General features: G+C 40.3%; 1 protein-coding gene across 6 annotated transcripts in view; it reads right to left on the reverse strand.

Annotated features, from left to right (window-relative positions):
* Window positions 1-16,990, reverse strand: part of NALCN (sodium leak channel, non-selective) — a 197,577-nt gene that overhangs the window by 139,415 nt on the left and 41,172 nt on the right. For 5 of the 6 annotated variants that reach the window (XM_081908122.1, XM_081908125.1, XM_081908123.1 and 2 more), the window contains 2 exons: window positions 16,144-16,272; window positions 10,415-10,569 (listed from right to left, as the gene is read on the reverse strand). In XM_081908122.1, coding sequence (XP_081764248.1) covers window positions 10,415-10,569; window positions 16,144-16,272 — 284 coding nt within the window. Of the gene's footprint in view, window positions 1-10,414; window positions 10,570-16,143; window positions 16,273-16,990 lie in introns of those variants that run through there. The other variant, XM_081908128.1, reaches the window with a different exon arrangement.

Consider the following 16,990-nt stretch of genomic DNA (forward strand, 5'->3'; position numbering starts at 1 on the left):
TAACAAAAGACATCCAAGAGTCAGTGAATCTAGATAAAACAGATGTGTCACAACTCAGCTTGTGGCTTTAATAAATAAATAAAAAAGCTGACAAACTATAAGTCTTTCCTTTTCATTGCCTGCCTATGATAACTATACATGTAACTGATTGCACACACTTTCCTACTAATTCTTCTCTGAGAAAGGCATTATAAAAGTTTACCACCCTTCTTGTGGAAATGTTTTTTTGCTTGAATTGACTTTCATCCTGCTGTTTTCTTGTTTTATTTAATCTTTATTTATGATTACTATATCATGTCTGGGCTCAGGGCTTTTTTCCCAGCCAGAACTCCTCTCAGGTGGGTGCTATTGCCACTCGAAGAGAAAGAGGGAGGCCCTTATGCAATGTTTCTTGAATTGACAGTATTCTTAGGTTCATTAATTTTTCATTCAGAGTTCTAAATTCCACTAGCATATTCAGACCTCTGTGAGATTTTTAGTACTAATGATCGTAAAATCTGTTTTGTCCAACCCTGATCTGGAAAACAGGAAGAGGGGATGTATGGAAAATTAAAATGGCAGTCTTAACCACACGACCTGCACGTTTAGTCATTCACATCCCAGGAAGCACCCCTTTGTTCCAGAACCTATAATCCAGTCAAGGCACAGCAAATGCAGTGCTCAAAAACACATAACTCTTAATTAATTTCCTGATTATGGGGCAATTTTGTTTGTTTTGTTTTTTGTCCAGAGCAGCACTTTCCAGGCATTCTCTCTCTTCATCTTCATTAAGGCTGATGGCTCTAATGAGCTTCCATTTCTTCTCGTTTGTGTGCCTGCTTGTATGTTTTCCCCCTGATTGTGGTAATTTACCCTCTTTAAAAAGTTGTCTGCTCTCCTGATGAGCTTTCTGGAGTACCAGGAAGCAGATATGGTCACTGCCAAGCATATACTTGTCTCAGCTTTCCAAAGAAATTAGACAAAAACTTGTTGCTGCTCTAACTATGGACTTCCCAGGGGTGCATCATAAAAGAGACCTAGATGGGCTGTGTCCAACACAGGAAAAACAACAGACATTACAGTGTCAAAGGGTTAAATGTAATTGAGAAAAGAATGTATTTCAGAAAGATGTCCTAAACCTGAGACAGACAGGGTTGGGCGGTCGGAGGTTGTTTCTCATTTTTCCAATCTTAAGTTCAGTTCTCCACATCAGTTTGTGATGTTTTTTAAAAGCTCTTACAAAAATCGACCAGCATTTTAGCACGAAGTTCTGTTAATGTACACGTGTGTATGAAATTTCCCTTAATATAAACATTTTTGCAAAGCAATTTCCCCCGACAGAATGCATTTTTGTATGTCATTTTCACAAATATATGCGGCAACACTTTGCATAAATTAATATACAGATCAAGATGGACCTATGAACTGACTTGGTACAAGACAGTTTCTTATGTTTCTACGAAATGTTGCAAAGGGAAGTGGAAATCCAGACTGCAGATTATCATTAGACTGGCTGAACAGCTTATATTTCTTCCTGGAAGAAACTAATTATCTCTCACATTTAAGTACTGTTAACAACTAAGCCATCATATCACTGGCTAAAATACATTCTTTTGCAGAATAGCGATGACTGTTCCTCTTTTCATCTGGGAAATTAGGGATGAGGCTGTCAGTCCTGGAAGATCTGCATTCTACCTTGCTGGCCTTTTCCACCTGCCCTACAAGGGAGGGGCCCTGACTGACTCCAGCTACAAAAGCTGAGGCTGCTGAACAGACTCTCAGGCTGCGGCATTGCTGAGCAAGGGGGAAGCTGCTGCTGTTGTTATTGATATTACTTTTTTGCATCTTCATTTTTAGATCTTATACTGATCAATGTGGAAATTGTTCCATTATGGTTGTGTGCTTTTTGATTTGTTGTATTTATTGCTTTTGGATACTTTTGTTATGTATGTAATTAGGTAAACCTTTTAATGTTATAAGCCTTTTTGAGTATGATTAACTATGGAAAAGTGGCATACAAATTACATGATGATGATGATGTGATTTTAAAAAATCACCCAGACTAACTGTGATAAGTCCACTTCTGAGCAGATTAGGATGCACAGACTCCTCATTTGCACCTGGGCACCTTTTTAATAATAATAATAATAATAATAATAATAATAATTATAATTTGTAACCTGCCCATCTGGCTTCTGTGATGAGTATTCTTGATTTGTGCAATACCTAATTCCAGTTGTGACACTGCTGGCTTAATAAATAGATAGCTACAAATACCTTACCAAGGTGTTCTGACAAGGAGTCATTTATTTTATGAACAGTGACAAAGGAAGGTAACTTTTTAAATTAAAAAAAACAACAACAAACCACAAAAAAATCAGGATATACAATCAGCATTTTTGTTTGTGCTCATCTGCAGAAGGGGCTGAGTTACACAGCTCAGACAATACAGCAAACAGAAATAGCTTGTCTCAGCATTCTTTGGATTAAATGTACTCAATCAAGCCTACAGACAATTCTATTAGACGCAGCAGAGCTATTACAGTGCGTGTAAAACATTTATTTCATTGGTGTATGTTGGAATAGATGTTTCTAAATAAGGCTCTGTACAATGTATGGTTGCGCATTACTCTGGATTAAGAATAGGTCTTTGGAACCATTAATCCAGAGTAATGCATTTTTCAAAATTTCATCTGTGTTGCGAAATTCATTCTCTGCACACGCCTATTATTTCCCAATCATTTACACTGAAATAAACATTCATGCAGAATTCTGCTGCTTGGCTGCAACCAGGAGATCCGCTCTCTATCTTTAAATCGATGGATGGAAGGGAAGTGGGAAAACAAAGTAGCTAGTTTCTCACCTGCACTGCATCCCTTTTGAAATCCAGGTGTAGGAAGAGTAAAACAGGGTAGAAGGGCAAAAAAGGAACAGACAAAAGATGGTCAATTTAAAACTAAGCAAACTAACCTCTAGTATGCAACCTGGCAACCTTAATTTTATGATCAAAGTCCTTTCATGACCAGACTTCCCCATATTAAAGGTCTGATTACAAACAAGGAGACAGGAAATAAGACAAACTTGGAAAGCAGCATATTCCAGCTGAGATTCTATTATTTATCCGGTGAGATTCAATACCAAATAGTCTGGAATGCCAATGGAATTTCTGTTCCACTGAATCCTGTTTAACAGCTGTAGAGTTTTCTTTTGACTGTCACTACAAGGCAGCTGTACTAATCCATTCACATTAGTTTCACCTGACTGCCTTGTTTAATGTAGGCATCAGCTAATTCGGGATCAGCATGGCAATCAATTAAAATTTTGGGGTATGCTCTGAAATTTCTCAACTTTCCCAACTCCCCAAATTTTCATATTTGCTGAAACATTTCGCTTTGTTTGGGGTAGTACCCCTTCATACAGTAAAATAAGCCTGTTTACAAAAATCACCTTTTAATATTTTTTTTAAAAAACTTAAGTTTGCTCACTAAGTACTCAACTTAAAATAAAATAAAAGAATGGATAGCTGTTACAGCTGCTGTGCCAAAACTAAGGTGCTCTATAGAGTGAGAACATCTCTACTGAATTAAATTATGTACTTAGAAGCTTTAATGCTTGGTTATAATCATTTAAAATGGAAGGATGGGGAACGTGGATGCTGTTCTGGGTTAACTTTGTCTGTTATAAAAATGGGCCAATGAATGGGAGGGTTTTTGAGGGTGTGTGTTGGGGAACAGAGAGCTGCTTCTTGAAGACATCAGTGTATGATTCTCCAGGGACCCAGGAAAATGCAGAGAAGACAGAGTACCGTTTTGCTAAAATAACTTTAGTATCAGGGAGTTCCTACAAGGGAGGCTGGAGAAAATCTTTTGTGGCTGCTTAATCAGCCATGTGTACGGAAAAAGAGTGTTAAGTAAAACCTGTGCTGGAGTTGGTCCGGGTTCTGATACATTAGACGTGCTAGGGAAGAAATGGAATGGACTTCTAAACATTACCTTAGTCTTCTAATAAAGTTCCAAGCAGCAGAGAATCAGAAACAAGCCCAATGTACCACATTATTTCAGCACTGAATTGGCTTCTTTCCCTCAAACAGTACATAGGAACATCTCATTTTACACTCAAACAATTCTGTGAAATTGTTGTCTTCTCCAAAGCCACTAAGCAGGTTCCATGGCTGCACAGAACTTTGCCTACACCTCCAAGTTCTACCAACATTTCAGTGGCTATGTATCAAATACTTATTTTTAATATAACTGTTTCTAGAAACCTCATGTTATGTTTCTAAAGTACACAGTACAGGTACCTGCTAAGACAAATGAAGTAGCCTTCATGTATGCATGTAGGCATAGATTTCTCTGTTTCCTACACAAGAGATGTAAGAATTGACAAAAAATACTGATTCTTAAACATCTTTGCAACATCCCTCCCAAAGCAACACCAACTGAAATCAATGCTCAACCTTAAATAATGACAGTTTGTCACTGCGATGGCTTAGTACTTTTGATTTTGTTCTCATCACCTCTAACTTAATATGTGGTTAAGCTGTTGTTGTTGTTTGTCAGTCTAACCCGGGATAGCATTTGTATTAGTCCTTCCCACCTCAGATAATATTATTTAAATCAATCAATCAATCAATCAATCAATCAATCATGTCCCATTGTGTATGTATCATCAGTGCAAAGAATTTCTGAGCAGGAAGACTGCTAAGAAGGAATCAAATTCTAGTTTTCATAGGTCAACGCCAACACACTGCCATCACACCTTACTGGCTCTATCACAGAATTAAAGAGCAGGAAGAGATATTGGAAGTCATCTAGCCAACATCTTGCTCAATGCAGGATGCAACTATAGCATCCCTGGCAGAAGTCCAGCTTCTACTTAGGCACCACTAGCAAAGAAGAGCCCACAGGCTTTGTAAGCTGTCAGACAGCTCTTTCTGTTAGGAAGCTTCTCTTTTCTGAAATCTGCTTCCCTATCACTACCATTGGTTCTAGTCCTGCCTTCTGGAGCAACACAGAACCAGTCTGCTCCATCCTCCATGCAACAAGCCTTCAAATTTTTGAAGATGGCAGTTCTTCTCAATCATCTCTTGTCCAGGTGAAACATACTTTAGCTATTTCAATCCGTTCTGCATAGAACTTGATTCCCAAACCCTTCACCACCCTGGCTGCCTTCCTCTGGACACTATCTTGTGTTTTTATTTGCCTCTGTCCATTATACCTTACAGACTCTCTACGAAAACACACATTTCAAAGCACCTGTTTCAAGTAACTATGCCCACTACTCCCATCCTTCCTAACTCATCTGAAAGATAGTGACAAAACTGGGTGTTTCAACTGTTCCTCCGCAAAATTTGAAGCAATGATTTTAAGTTGGTCATAGGTAGTGTTCTTCCAGAATGTCTGTGGAAGCTGATGAACAGTATTTCTGTAATTAATTCAGTAATCCACAGGAAGTCAGGGAAGGAAGGTACTTTGGCTCAACATCAGGAGAGAAAATATATGCTAGGCATATATTTGTACTTATGGGGATTTTTTTTTCAAAAATCATACACGCAAATTAATATTCTCAATAATTTTTTAAAAAAGGATGTTTGTAGTTTATGACTAGCTAAAAGGATTCTGGGGCTAAAATGCCAAAAATGTTGGGGACAGTCATGTTTTCAGGGCACTCCGCTATCAGGGTGCCATCACAGATAAGGCTCTGTCCCATGTGACCTCCTGATGAATTTTCCCCTCTGATAGGGCACTGAGAAGAGACTCCCCTCTGGACCTGAGGATCTTAGAAAGCTGAAAAAGGGGGAGGCATGTGTTCAGTTATTTGAGTCCCAGATTATTGCATTTCCATCGCTGTACCTGTGGCCCACATTATCTATGCAATTTCAGCTCAGTAATGTCCCAAATGCTGATTCAATGGGGCACTTTCTGCAGCAGTATAAGCTGCACAAAGTATCACAAGGACCTCAAGTGATGTTTAAATTCAGACATTATCTATATGTGATATAAGGCGTGACCAAGGAGGAAAGGCAACCACACACAACAAAGTAATCTGTGAGCAAGGCCTCGTCTGAACCACATTGAGGAAGAACATATTTAAGAACAAGCAGCCACATAAAAGAATTTGTCACGTCATAATACAAGCAAGCAACCCTTAAGAGACTACTGGTGTCCTTGAAACTGACTCTATTTTAGATAGTCTAGAAAATGAAGGGGGATGTAATAAATTAAGTATAATTAAGAGACTGTATCAATGTAATAAAATACACCACGGGGTAGAATATAAGAGAAACAAAAATTAAAGACAGATAGTCGAGGCAAAACAGAGGTATTCACTTGTAAAACAGGAGATATTAAAGCTGTGACAGGATTATATGAATAGTTCTTTGTCTTATCCCCAGTGTAAATCAAAGTCCCAAACCTTCAGACATTTTCCAGTCACAAATAAAAAAAAAAAAAAAAAAACAAGCCCATGCTGGATTCATCAATCTGAATGACACACTTTACAGGCCGCAAACAAGTGATTAAATAAATCAGCATGGGGTTGGCTGAGTTGAAGTGCAGTATAGACATGAAGACATTTAGGCCTTAAAACAATGCCTAGGAATACGAAGAGAAAAAGCACAAACTTGTGTGGTGCTCCCACACCATCCCACCACCTTTATCTTTACTGCGTCAGACTCAGGAATATTTATAGTTGGTGAATCTGATTCAGTGGTCAGGAAACAAGGGTTGTATCCCATGCTGCCATTCCACTTGCGCAACAGAGTTTCCTCTTCCTATCCTTAGAATCACAGAATTGTAGAATTGGAAGGGATCCCAAGAGTACAACCCCTGAAATGCAGGAATCTCAGCTAAATGGTCATCCAACCTCTGCGTAAAAACCTTCAAGGAATGAAAGTCCTCCTGAGGGAGACTGTTCCAACTGTCGAACAGCTCTTAGCGTCAGAAAGTTTTTTCCGGGTGTTTAGTCAGAATCTCCTTTCTTTTAACTTGAAGGCGTTGGTTTGAGTCCTACCCTACAGAGCAGGAGAAAACAAGCTGTTCCTTTTTCCTTCCCCTGCATCTTCCCCATGCATCCTCATAATCTGCTCCAGAGGGTTGGGGGGCTCTCCAGAGCTGATTTGGAGGGGCACAGGGAGCAGACGGGAAAGTTTCCTTGTCTGTCACTGATTTCTCAAGTAGCGTCTAGAGCTCCTGGGGCATCGCCCTTCCTTCCCTCTCTTTTGAGTTTGTATCATAAACATGCTTTGGAATCTTTACACAGCCGAAATGTTATGCCATACTTTGAGGTGCATACTGCCTAGTTGGACATCTTCCTATGAATGGCTGTAATCGGCCATCAGTTGTAACATATATTTTTTTCATAGCATGAAGCATTATGAAAAGGTCTTAGTAAACATATCACACACAAGTTGCAAAGCGGGCGAGCTTGTCTTCCTCTTCAGTGCTGAAGAGGATCATCAGATCAGAATCTTTTGAAGGCTAGTGACACTATGCCCCAGAAGTGTTGAGGGCATAGCAGCACATTTTGCAAATATCTTTCTAGGAACGGAGGAAAATACAAAAGTCCTTTTTTACTTTGAAATCTGGCCACCGGCCAAGGTTGAGGGTGCAGGCTGCTTGCAAACAGAGTGACCCCAAAAGCTGAACTGGTACGCTTTGCACAAAATGATAGCTACGAAGAGGCAGGGGTGGGAGAGGATAGTTCTGCTAGGTCACAAAAAATGTTTTGAAAATTCTGGTTTATAAAGGAATATTATAAACCTGTGGGGTGGTAATAGTAATAATAATAGTACTTCTTCTTCTTGTTGTTGTGGTTGTTGTTGTTGTCATTTATACCCCACTATCTGGCTGGGGTACTATTGAGCCCTAGTACAATTTGATGTAAAGGAACATGAATAATTTGTCTCTCATGAAATTAGATAAAATACTTATTTTTCAACCCTCCCCCCCAAAAAAAAATGTTGTCAGAAAAGCATCGTCAAATATTATGAGCAAATAATAAGTTTAAATATCACTTGGTGGGAACACTTCAACCTCTAACACCTCAAGGCCTTGCAGTCAGAGAAGACACACTGCAGCTCATCTGAATGTACAGATGTGTACAAAGGGGGAAAAAACAACCCCAGAAATGTTCTTCAGAATCTAACACCAAACGCTCTGAGTGCCTTTAGGGAGGAAAGCTACTTTAACAGTCCCACAATTCTGCCAAATCTACATATGCTGAATTATGTTCTGTGATATATCTGAGGAAAACAGGCTTCAAAAAGAAATCAGCAAATACAGTATTAAGGAATATAGTCCACTGGGTTGTGATTACTTGTATTAGCTAAACCCAGCTCTGCAGTTGTACAGACTTCATCTCCCCACAATGCTAAGCCAAACCACGGCTAAGTGTAAATGAGCACATGTATTGCTAGACAGTTGTGGCCATTTCACTCCTCCCTGCTCCTGTTACTCTGCCAAAGCATGGCTTAGTGTTAGGTGCAAACCCAGGCTCAGGCTTTGTTTCTCCCAAACAAACCATATATGGTAAACCGAGAATATTCTTGATCACAGCTTGGCCGTTTGGTTGGAGTGAATAAAGCCATGAGCCCAAGTTCCCATGTGATGCCAAAACATGGTTAGGCTCCTAGTAGTAAAGCAAGAGCAGAGGAGGAGCAAAGCTGCCATGATTTTCTAAACATGCAGCAGAATGTTTCTCCATTCATGTAAAGCTTAAGTTTCACTGAGCGCTATATTCAAACCAGTATGTAGCTACATTGAAAATGTAATCACATGGTTATGCTCACCTGACCTATACTTTTTCTTTCCTGTCTGAGTTGCTTTTCATGTCCTCTGTAATATACTGGTCTTTGAATCACCTGCTGAAAATTCTGAAATCTATGCAAATGCAGTCACATACTTAATGTACGAGGGCATCTTTTTGAGAAGTTAGCTCCATAATGCACGCAGTCATCAAAATTACTGAGCTAAACTAGACTCGATAATAATACACCAAAGGGCAGAGAAGGGAAGGGAGATGAGATGAAATACGATCTGAAATATTAGGGCACCTGTCACATGTCAGTTATTCGTTTATTAAAGAGACTCTCTGTAGAAAACACAAGACTTTTCAAAGGGAAAAGGAGCTCAGATCAAAAACCAAAGCAAAAAAAGTAAGAACTTTACATACCCCAAGTCTGATTATCCAAACCACACACATGCAAGCAAACAATAGGCTGCTTCTATATGAAGTGCATACTGAGCAATCATCTTGATTTGTTTTCAAAAAATTGCTGAGGTTATACAATGTCACTGTCAAATGGTTGTTATGCTGCATTTCCCACGGTAGTTTTCTGTCACTTTTTTTTAAATGCAGTGTCTGTTTTTTAAAAAAAGATTTGCTGCATCCTGTTTTGCTATACAGTGGTACCTCGGGTTACAAACGCTTCGGGTTACGCATTTTCAGGTTGCGGACTGCGGGAAACCCAGAAGGACCAGAAAGGGTAACTTCCGGGTTTCGCAGTTCGCGCATGCGCAGATGCACTAAATCACGCTTCACACATGCGCAGAAGTGCCAAATCGCGTCACACACGTGTGCAGATTATGAACGCTGCGGGTTACGGACGTGCCTCCGTCACGGATTATGTCCGCAACCCGAGGTTCCACTGTAGTCATATTGTTATTGTTTTGCAGTGTACTGCTTCCTTTGCCTTTGGTTATGAAGGTGCAACCCTACTGCACAAAAAGCACCTACCAGCATCTACCTGAATGTATGAAAAGAGTAAGACTCCGGAAGTGCCAGGAGAGGGGCAGGTGTGTCTTTTTTACACTGTGTGTTTCCCCACCAACCTATTGACATCTGCATGTGAATGTTCTAACCATATGGACTTTTGTTTATGCACATGAATTTGTGCTTACGTGCGCTTTAAGGGTAATTTCTCGTACCATCTTTTCATTGCTGAACATTCAGGCTTGCGAAAGTAACACAAGCAAGTCAAACCTTTTTAATTAAAGGGCCAAACCATAACGTGACACCCCCAAGCTACAGCTCTGTATCTTTCCTACTTTCAAGGCAAGGAAGTAGCTGGGAGGATAGGAGTGGCTTTAGTAGAAAGGGACTTGAGGAGAAAATGTTAAGAAGCCAGCCCCCTTCCAGACTTGAACAAATTGCTGCACTTTGTCAGAGAAAACTGCATGCGACTGAGGTCACAAAGGGTGTCACCCTTAGCATATCAGGACATGAATAGCATTAGATGGATTGCAGAGACAATGCTCCTAAAGCAATCTCCAACTGGAGGAAGAGTGCAAAAGATCTATCAAAGACAAGGACAGTCACCACATCAACAGCCCTTCGCCCTACACATTCACAAACTGTCTATTGCAAGTTCCTCCTAGATGATTTACAAGAATCTAAAAATAGGCTTTGATAATAGATTTTAATCAGATAAACAGACCTATCTCATTAAAGCCACTGTAGCCCAGCTCTTGCCTGCTTAACCCTAGTTCTTCAAGGTCCAAGCATTCAAATCCTGGGGGGCACTGGTAACCTTCTTCAGATGGTTTCGAACAGTGTGTATCCGGAATTGCTAGATTATTCCAGGTTATGTTTCTGTTGACATAAAAAGAGAACGTGTTAGCGCAACCTGAGAAACACGAACAGTGAAAACAGCAGTGGTAACAGTTCTCCCCAAATAATTTTACATTTGTGGTAAAAAAATGTGCAACAGCACTGTCTTAGAATGGAGAGTTAATATCTGGCGGTAGGGGACATCTGTCTGCTAGTACAATGTGGGAAAGAGAATCTCTGAAAGGATTTGTCAAGATGGTCGCTGGAGTCACTGCAGTCAGAGGCTCTTGTGTTAAAATATTCTAAATCACTGTTTCCAGGAACCCCTGTAACATGTTTCAGTATCTGGCAGAACCCCAACGCCCTCTGCCTCCCCCACAATCTCACAAAAGCAAAATCAGATAATAAGCAATTTATTTAACAAGTACAAAATTTTGCATAAGGATACTGACAAAACATGTTGGAAAACAATGTCTTAAATAAACACAAGAGTTTTCTTCATAAGAAATTGGCACCTGTCCTTTATAACATCTTGTACAAGTCTAGTACGATACTTCATATGAACAAAGATAATTTCCCAGATGCTGAAATTCTTTGTAAACCCTGCAATTCAGATTTTGAAAGTGCAGATATTTGCGTTTTGAAGCTAAAATATGCAGAAGTGACCCAAAGTTACACAACAAAATGGTCCCTGATACAAAGGAGTGCAGAATGTATTCATCAGCTAAGATCATGACTACTCATCTCTAGCTGCCTATTTAATGGTAGCTCTGATACTGTGACAGGGATGAAACTTGCACACCTCAAATGCTCCTGGAGTTCTGATAACTTTATATTTTAGCTGTCTGGCAGAACTCTGTTGTATCTACTTGATGTGGGGTAGATCGCAGTGAGTTTCTTATGCTAATCTGATGCTGGATCCTCCCTCTTCAGTACCATCCTTGTAGTTCTGGCCTTCATTTTCTTAAATATGCACATCACTGGCCCACACAGAAATATCACAGCAAGCATAAAGATTAGCTGACAGGTTATAAACGAGAAATAATGGTGAGCTGTACAGCTCCCAAGTGAGGAGCAGTCTGATCCCATTCTCTGAGGAATTAGCTCTGGGAGCTAGGCTCTCTGTTTTCATTAAGAACCTGGGAACAATGTGCACTCTGCGTTATCAAATTCACACATCACCATCCTCTGAAAGGAGCAATGGCTCAAGAGAATAGAGAGAAGCTCTGGAATGATCAGAAGAAGTTATTCCTCAGCAAATTGAGATTTAATGTAGGGCAATACGCTGAAGGAGAATGGGATGAAGTAAAGATATTAACATGAGTCAGCTATTCAGGCAGTAGTAGTACTGAAACAAAAAACAAGAAGAGACTAGTAATACTGGGCTGGGACGATCCTATTTCTTTTGCTGCTTTCATATGTTCCTCTCCATCCAAAGGAGGAGCAGGAACATTTTAGCACACTGGTTCTCAAAAGGTGTGGGATGCCACATTGGCGCGGCAAGAGAGGATGGCAAGTGTAGTGGGAAGATTCGAGGACAAGTTTAGTGTAGTAGAGTACATAGTATCAAAATACAAAATACATACAACCTGAAAAAGTATATATGCCTTTCTTCAGGAGGATTAGCTATTTTTTTAGTTCTCCACGACATATTGTTGTGAATGGGGATTTCCAACTCTGACAAATATGAAGGATCAAAAAGAGAAACGAGATTTCCTGGCAAAACAAAGTTCACACCTCTCATTGAGTTTGCATATATACTTAAGGTGCATATGGAAGAGGCTCATTTATAATTATATTTTGGGAATGATTCATGTCCTTATGCATCTGCATTGTTTTATATTTTATGGATGTCCCACAGCTGTGCGATATATTATAAATCAGGGCTGTCCAACTTCCAAGAGACTGCGATCTACTACCACTATAAAAAACCTGGCAGTGACCTACCCATTGGATTGACCAGAGTTGTTGGGGACTGCTTAATGCTTCATCAAGGTTGTTGAGCTTTTTTCGGGGGAGGGGGGGAATCCCACGATCAACCTGTTGGACAACCCTGTTATAAAGCACAGGTAGGAGTAGTTTCTTTTTGGTTTCCAGCATACTTCTTATCATTAAGAAACATTCAGTGTGGTCCAGAGGAGGAAGTTTGAGAACCACTGTTTTAGCATCACAGTAACCCTGTTTAGTAGGTCCGTATAGTAAAAGCTATGGTTTTCCCAGTAGTGATGTATGGAAGTGAGAGCTGGACCATAAAGAAGGCTGATCACCGAAGAATTGATGCTTTTGAATTATGGTGCTGGAGGAGACTCTTGAGAGTCCCATGGACTGCAAGAAGATCAAACCTCTTCATTCTTAAGGAAATCAGCCCTGAGTGCTCACTGGAAGGACAGATTGTGAAGCTGAGGCTCCAATACTTTGGCCACCTCATGAAAAGAGAAGTCTCCCTGGAAAAGACCCTGATGTAGGGAAAGATGGAGGACACAAGGAGAAGGGAACGACAGAGGACGAGATAGTTGGATAGTGTTCTCGAAGCTACCAGCATGAGTTTGACTAAACTGCAGGAGGCAGTAGAAGACAGGAGTGCCTGGCGTGCTCTGGTCCATGGGGTCATGAAGAGTTGGACACGACTAAACAACTAAACAACAACAACCCTGTTTAAGGGAGTGAAAGCAATGATGACCCAACCAAGGCCACGTAGTAAAGTGCCTACTGATACAGATGACGAGGCTTCAGTGCAAAAGAGGAAATTTGATGCTGTACCTGGTTACGTTAATTCTCATAAACTATTATAGGGGAAGGGCAGTAGAAGAATCATAGAATTGTAGAGTCGAACCCCCAGCAATGCAAGAATGTGCAGCTATCCCATATGGGGACTGAACCTGCAACCTTGGTGTTATCAGCACTATGCTCTAACCAACCAAGCTCAGTGGCAAATGGTCTCTGGTTCAATCCCTGGCAGGGCCAGGTAGGGCTGGGGAAGACTGCTCCCTGGGCTAGATGGACCAATGGCCTGAATTGGTTTCAGGCAGCTTCCTGGGTTCCTAACTGTTTAGATTATAGGAACATATCCTGCTTTGCATGTAAGAGAATCGGTGCAGTGCAGGAGACTAATACTGAAGAAACTCAGTTTCAAATCCCTACTTGGCAATGAAGTTCTTAGGGTGACCTTGAGCCATTCACTACCTTACAAATACAAATACAATGCAGTGCAAATACAATAGAGGAGGGGAGGCATTGTATGTTTCCCTGAGCACCTTGGAGAAATGTGGGAACGAATGTCCTACCAATCAGCATCATGGATTTTTTGTTTTGTTTTAATCACCATACTGTACCTGTGGTTGTAGTCTTAGGTAAACTAATCAGGAAGCAAACCCCAGGAAAACCATTTTTATTTATATATATTTTGTCTGATTTTCACTTTAGGAAATTCTGCGCCTGGCGGTTTTGGATGTAGGGGGGGCTATTTCCAAACAAGTTGGGATTTAGACTTTCCCCCCTAGATCCAAAACCACAAAGGGCAGAATCTACGAATTAATTCCCCCCCCCCATTACATAAATATGAAGAAGAGACGGGCTTTTTTATTTTGCAGCAAGGAAGCCTACTAAACAACAAAATAGTTGTGGGGGATGATGGAGGCCAGTATAACAAAGGGCGAAATAGTATCTGCCTCAGAAGAAACGGAGTTAGATAAGTAATTATAACAACAGGATAATGAGTGTGAAGAATGCTTAGCAAGAAAGAGATTCAGAATCCTCTCAAGGGAAAGGGGAGGGGACCTGGCAGTGAAAATTAGGACAAGCAGAAACAACTAGAAAATGAAGCACTCAATGTTGGTTGTTTTTTTTAATAGAAAAAATAGATCTTGTTAGCAGCTGAACAGTTGGTTCAATTCTTCTATCTTACTGACATAAAGATTCAGATTTTCACAGAGCCGATTTATGTTTGTTTTAAAATCAAAATGTTCTTGCTTTCAAGCTGGGGGAGGAACAGAGCACTTTCTCTTTTTCATATGTCCAGCAGTTGTTGCTGGTATGGCCTTATCTCAGCACAGTCACTTTTAGGTCACAGTGAAGAGAGCCTGCATTCAAAAGGGTACTTAGAACAAGAGAATATACTTGCCAAAAGCTGAAGTAAAGGCCGTTTGTCTATCGGCCAGGCCTCCACACCCTTGTTTCTCAACAAACCTTATAGCAACCTACAAGGGAAAGTGTCAATAAACTCCTACTCCAACCCACCCGGCTCCTCCTGCAAAACAAGGAGTCGCCAAGCAAACATGGTGGGTGGGCTGTGTTTGGCTTCGCAGAGCAAGCAAATACTCTGTAACAAACACAACAAAGTTTAGAATTCAAAAAAAATAAAATAGCCAAAAGAAACAGGGAAATCGAAAAGAACATTGTTCATGTATGGGATAACAGCGGTCAGAATCTTAGTAGCAAGAAACTGGGAAAATACAGCCATACCTAACATGGCGGATTGGCAAATCCTAATGGTAGAATACCTGCAGCTAGCAAAGACAACAGGAAGGATAAGAGGCCAAACAAAACAAATAGTCTATAAGGATTGGAGAATTTTTAAAGAATACTTTAAAAATTACGGTATAAAAGGAAACTTCTTGGCAGAATTAGACTGAACCTTGCATTGTATAAATATAAGTTTGTAGGGAAGTTAACAGAAACTTATAAGAAATATGTAACTGTGCAGTATAAGATGAAGTACAGCAAAACTAATTGGAAGTCATTTTTAATTTCTTGTTTTACAAGTTTTACAATCATTCACATCATTGGGGGTATAAATGATATTAGTTATGAGAATTGTGTGGTTTCATACATTGCTACTCTCTGTTTGTCAATTTATAGTTTATTTGATTGTATGCATGTTTGTTTGTTGGTTGGTTTGATTGCTTACCCGGCGTAAATATATCTATTGTAAAACAATAAAGATATATTGCAAAAATTAATTAATTAATTAATTAATTAATTAATTAATAATAATAAAGCAATAGAGTGGGCTGCACAAATAAAACCACCAGCCTTTCAAGCATGCAAGATGTAATTACATTAACTGAACTGGGGAGGGGTTGTATTGGTCTGTGTTCCCAGAGCAAAGATCACAGTGGTTGTGCTCTTCCCATGGTTTTGCTGCTGCTGCTGCACTACCCAGAGCTAAGCTATGGTTTGACTTAGTCTTATTGATTGATTGATTGATTGATTGCCTTTCTATGCTGCTTTTCATTCAAATGAATCCCAAAGCGGCTTACAAACAATAAACAGCAATAACATGTCTGGACCAGGGCTCGTGGTTTGTCTCACTGCAATCAAATCATGAGCTGCAACCAAGATTTAGTGAGCGAGGTTGTGTTCATTGTCCTGGGAACGAGTAGGTTGGCTCACTCATACTAACCAAGCCATGGTTTGACTGAGTGTTGTGTGCAAATTGAGTCACTGACTCACAGGAACCCCAAGTTCCAAGCCGGATCCTATTTTTAGCAGAATTTGTTTGCAGTTCAGTGTCTTGCTAGAGGAACTCTTTCCTTGTGATTTCTCCGTTTCGAGTTCAGCTCCAGACAGAAGGTCACTGACACAAAGTTTTTTTAAAAAATCATCATTTAGACTTACCCTGGCTTTGTATCATTTGTTACACAATGATACGTGAAAGGTCCGAACATCTGAACCCCCAGAATTCCATACAGAAGCAGAAAGAACAGAAGGAATATTGAAACACTCCAAATTTGTTCACCTGAGCGCCTAACGAAAAAGGAAAGTGATATGCATTACATGCAAGTAATCTGCACAAGTTCAATGCCAGTAGCGCAATATCCCATCCATATGTGGTAGATGAGTGGAGAATAGCTTTGTGGCACAGGGGATATCCATACTGTGGTTTAGCCCTTTGAAATGCATGGCTGGATTAAAGGAGGCAAGCAGTCTTAAAGGGAAGATAAACTGGGTTGGGAGGTGGTGGAATAATCTGAAAAAAATGGCAGGGCATGTCTTGGGAATTGCATTGAAAGGAGGGATGCATGTCCAATTTTTTAATAGCAAATAAGAGTGCCCACATGAGGAACTGCAGACCTCTTCCCTCACTGGTTTCTTACTTCTCTGTACCTTCTCTTTTCAAGTGACTTTCTCCTCCCCATGCTTACCTAGGCTGAAAGCAGAACTCGTCCAAGTCAAGGACAAGATGGCACACATACACACATCCCAATAAAATATATACCTGTAAGGGCAATCAAATCCGTCTCCAACACTGATGACAGGGTATCATCAACCACCGCACCTAAGGATGCCAAAGGGGTGCAAGACAGGCCACAGTGGCACTCATCACTTTACCCTCCAACACCTCACAACCACTACCTGCCCCTTAGCAGTTGCTGCTCTGTGAGGTGGCTATCCCATTATCAAAGGGTACAGCTGGCTCTGGCTGAAGAGAGGTTAGCAGTGAGTGTAGAGAGTGTTCAACAAC

Source organism: Podarcis melisellensis, assembly GCF_964234715.1.
Source record: "Podarcis melisellensis genome assembly, chromosome: 4".
NCBI classification, from domain to species: Eukaryota; Metazoa; Chordata; class Lepidosauria; order Squamata; family Lacertidae; genus Podarcis; species Podarcis melisellensis.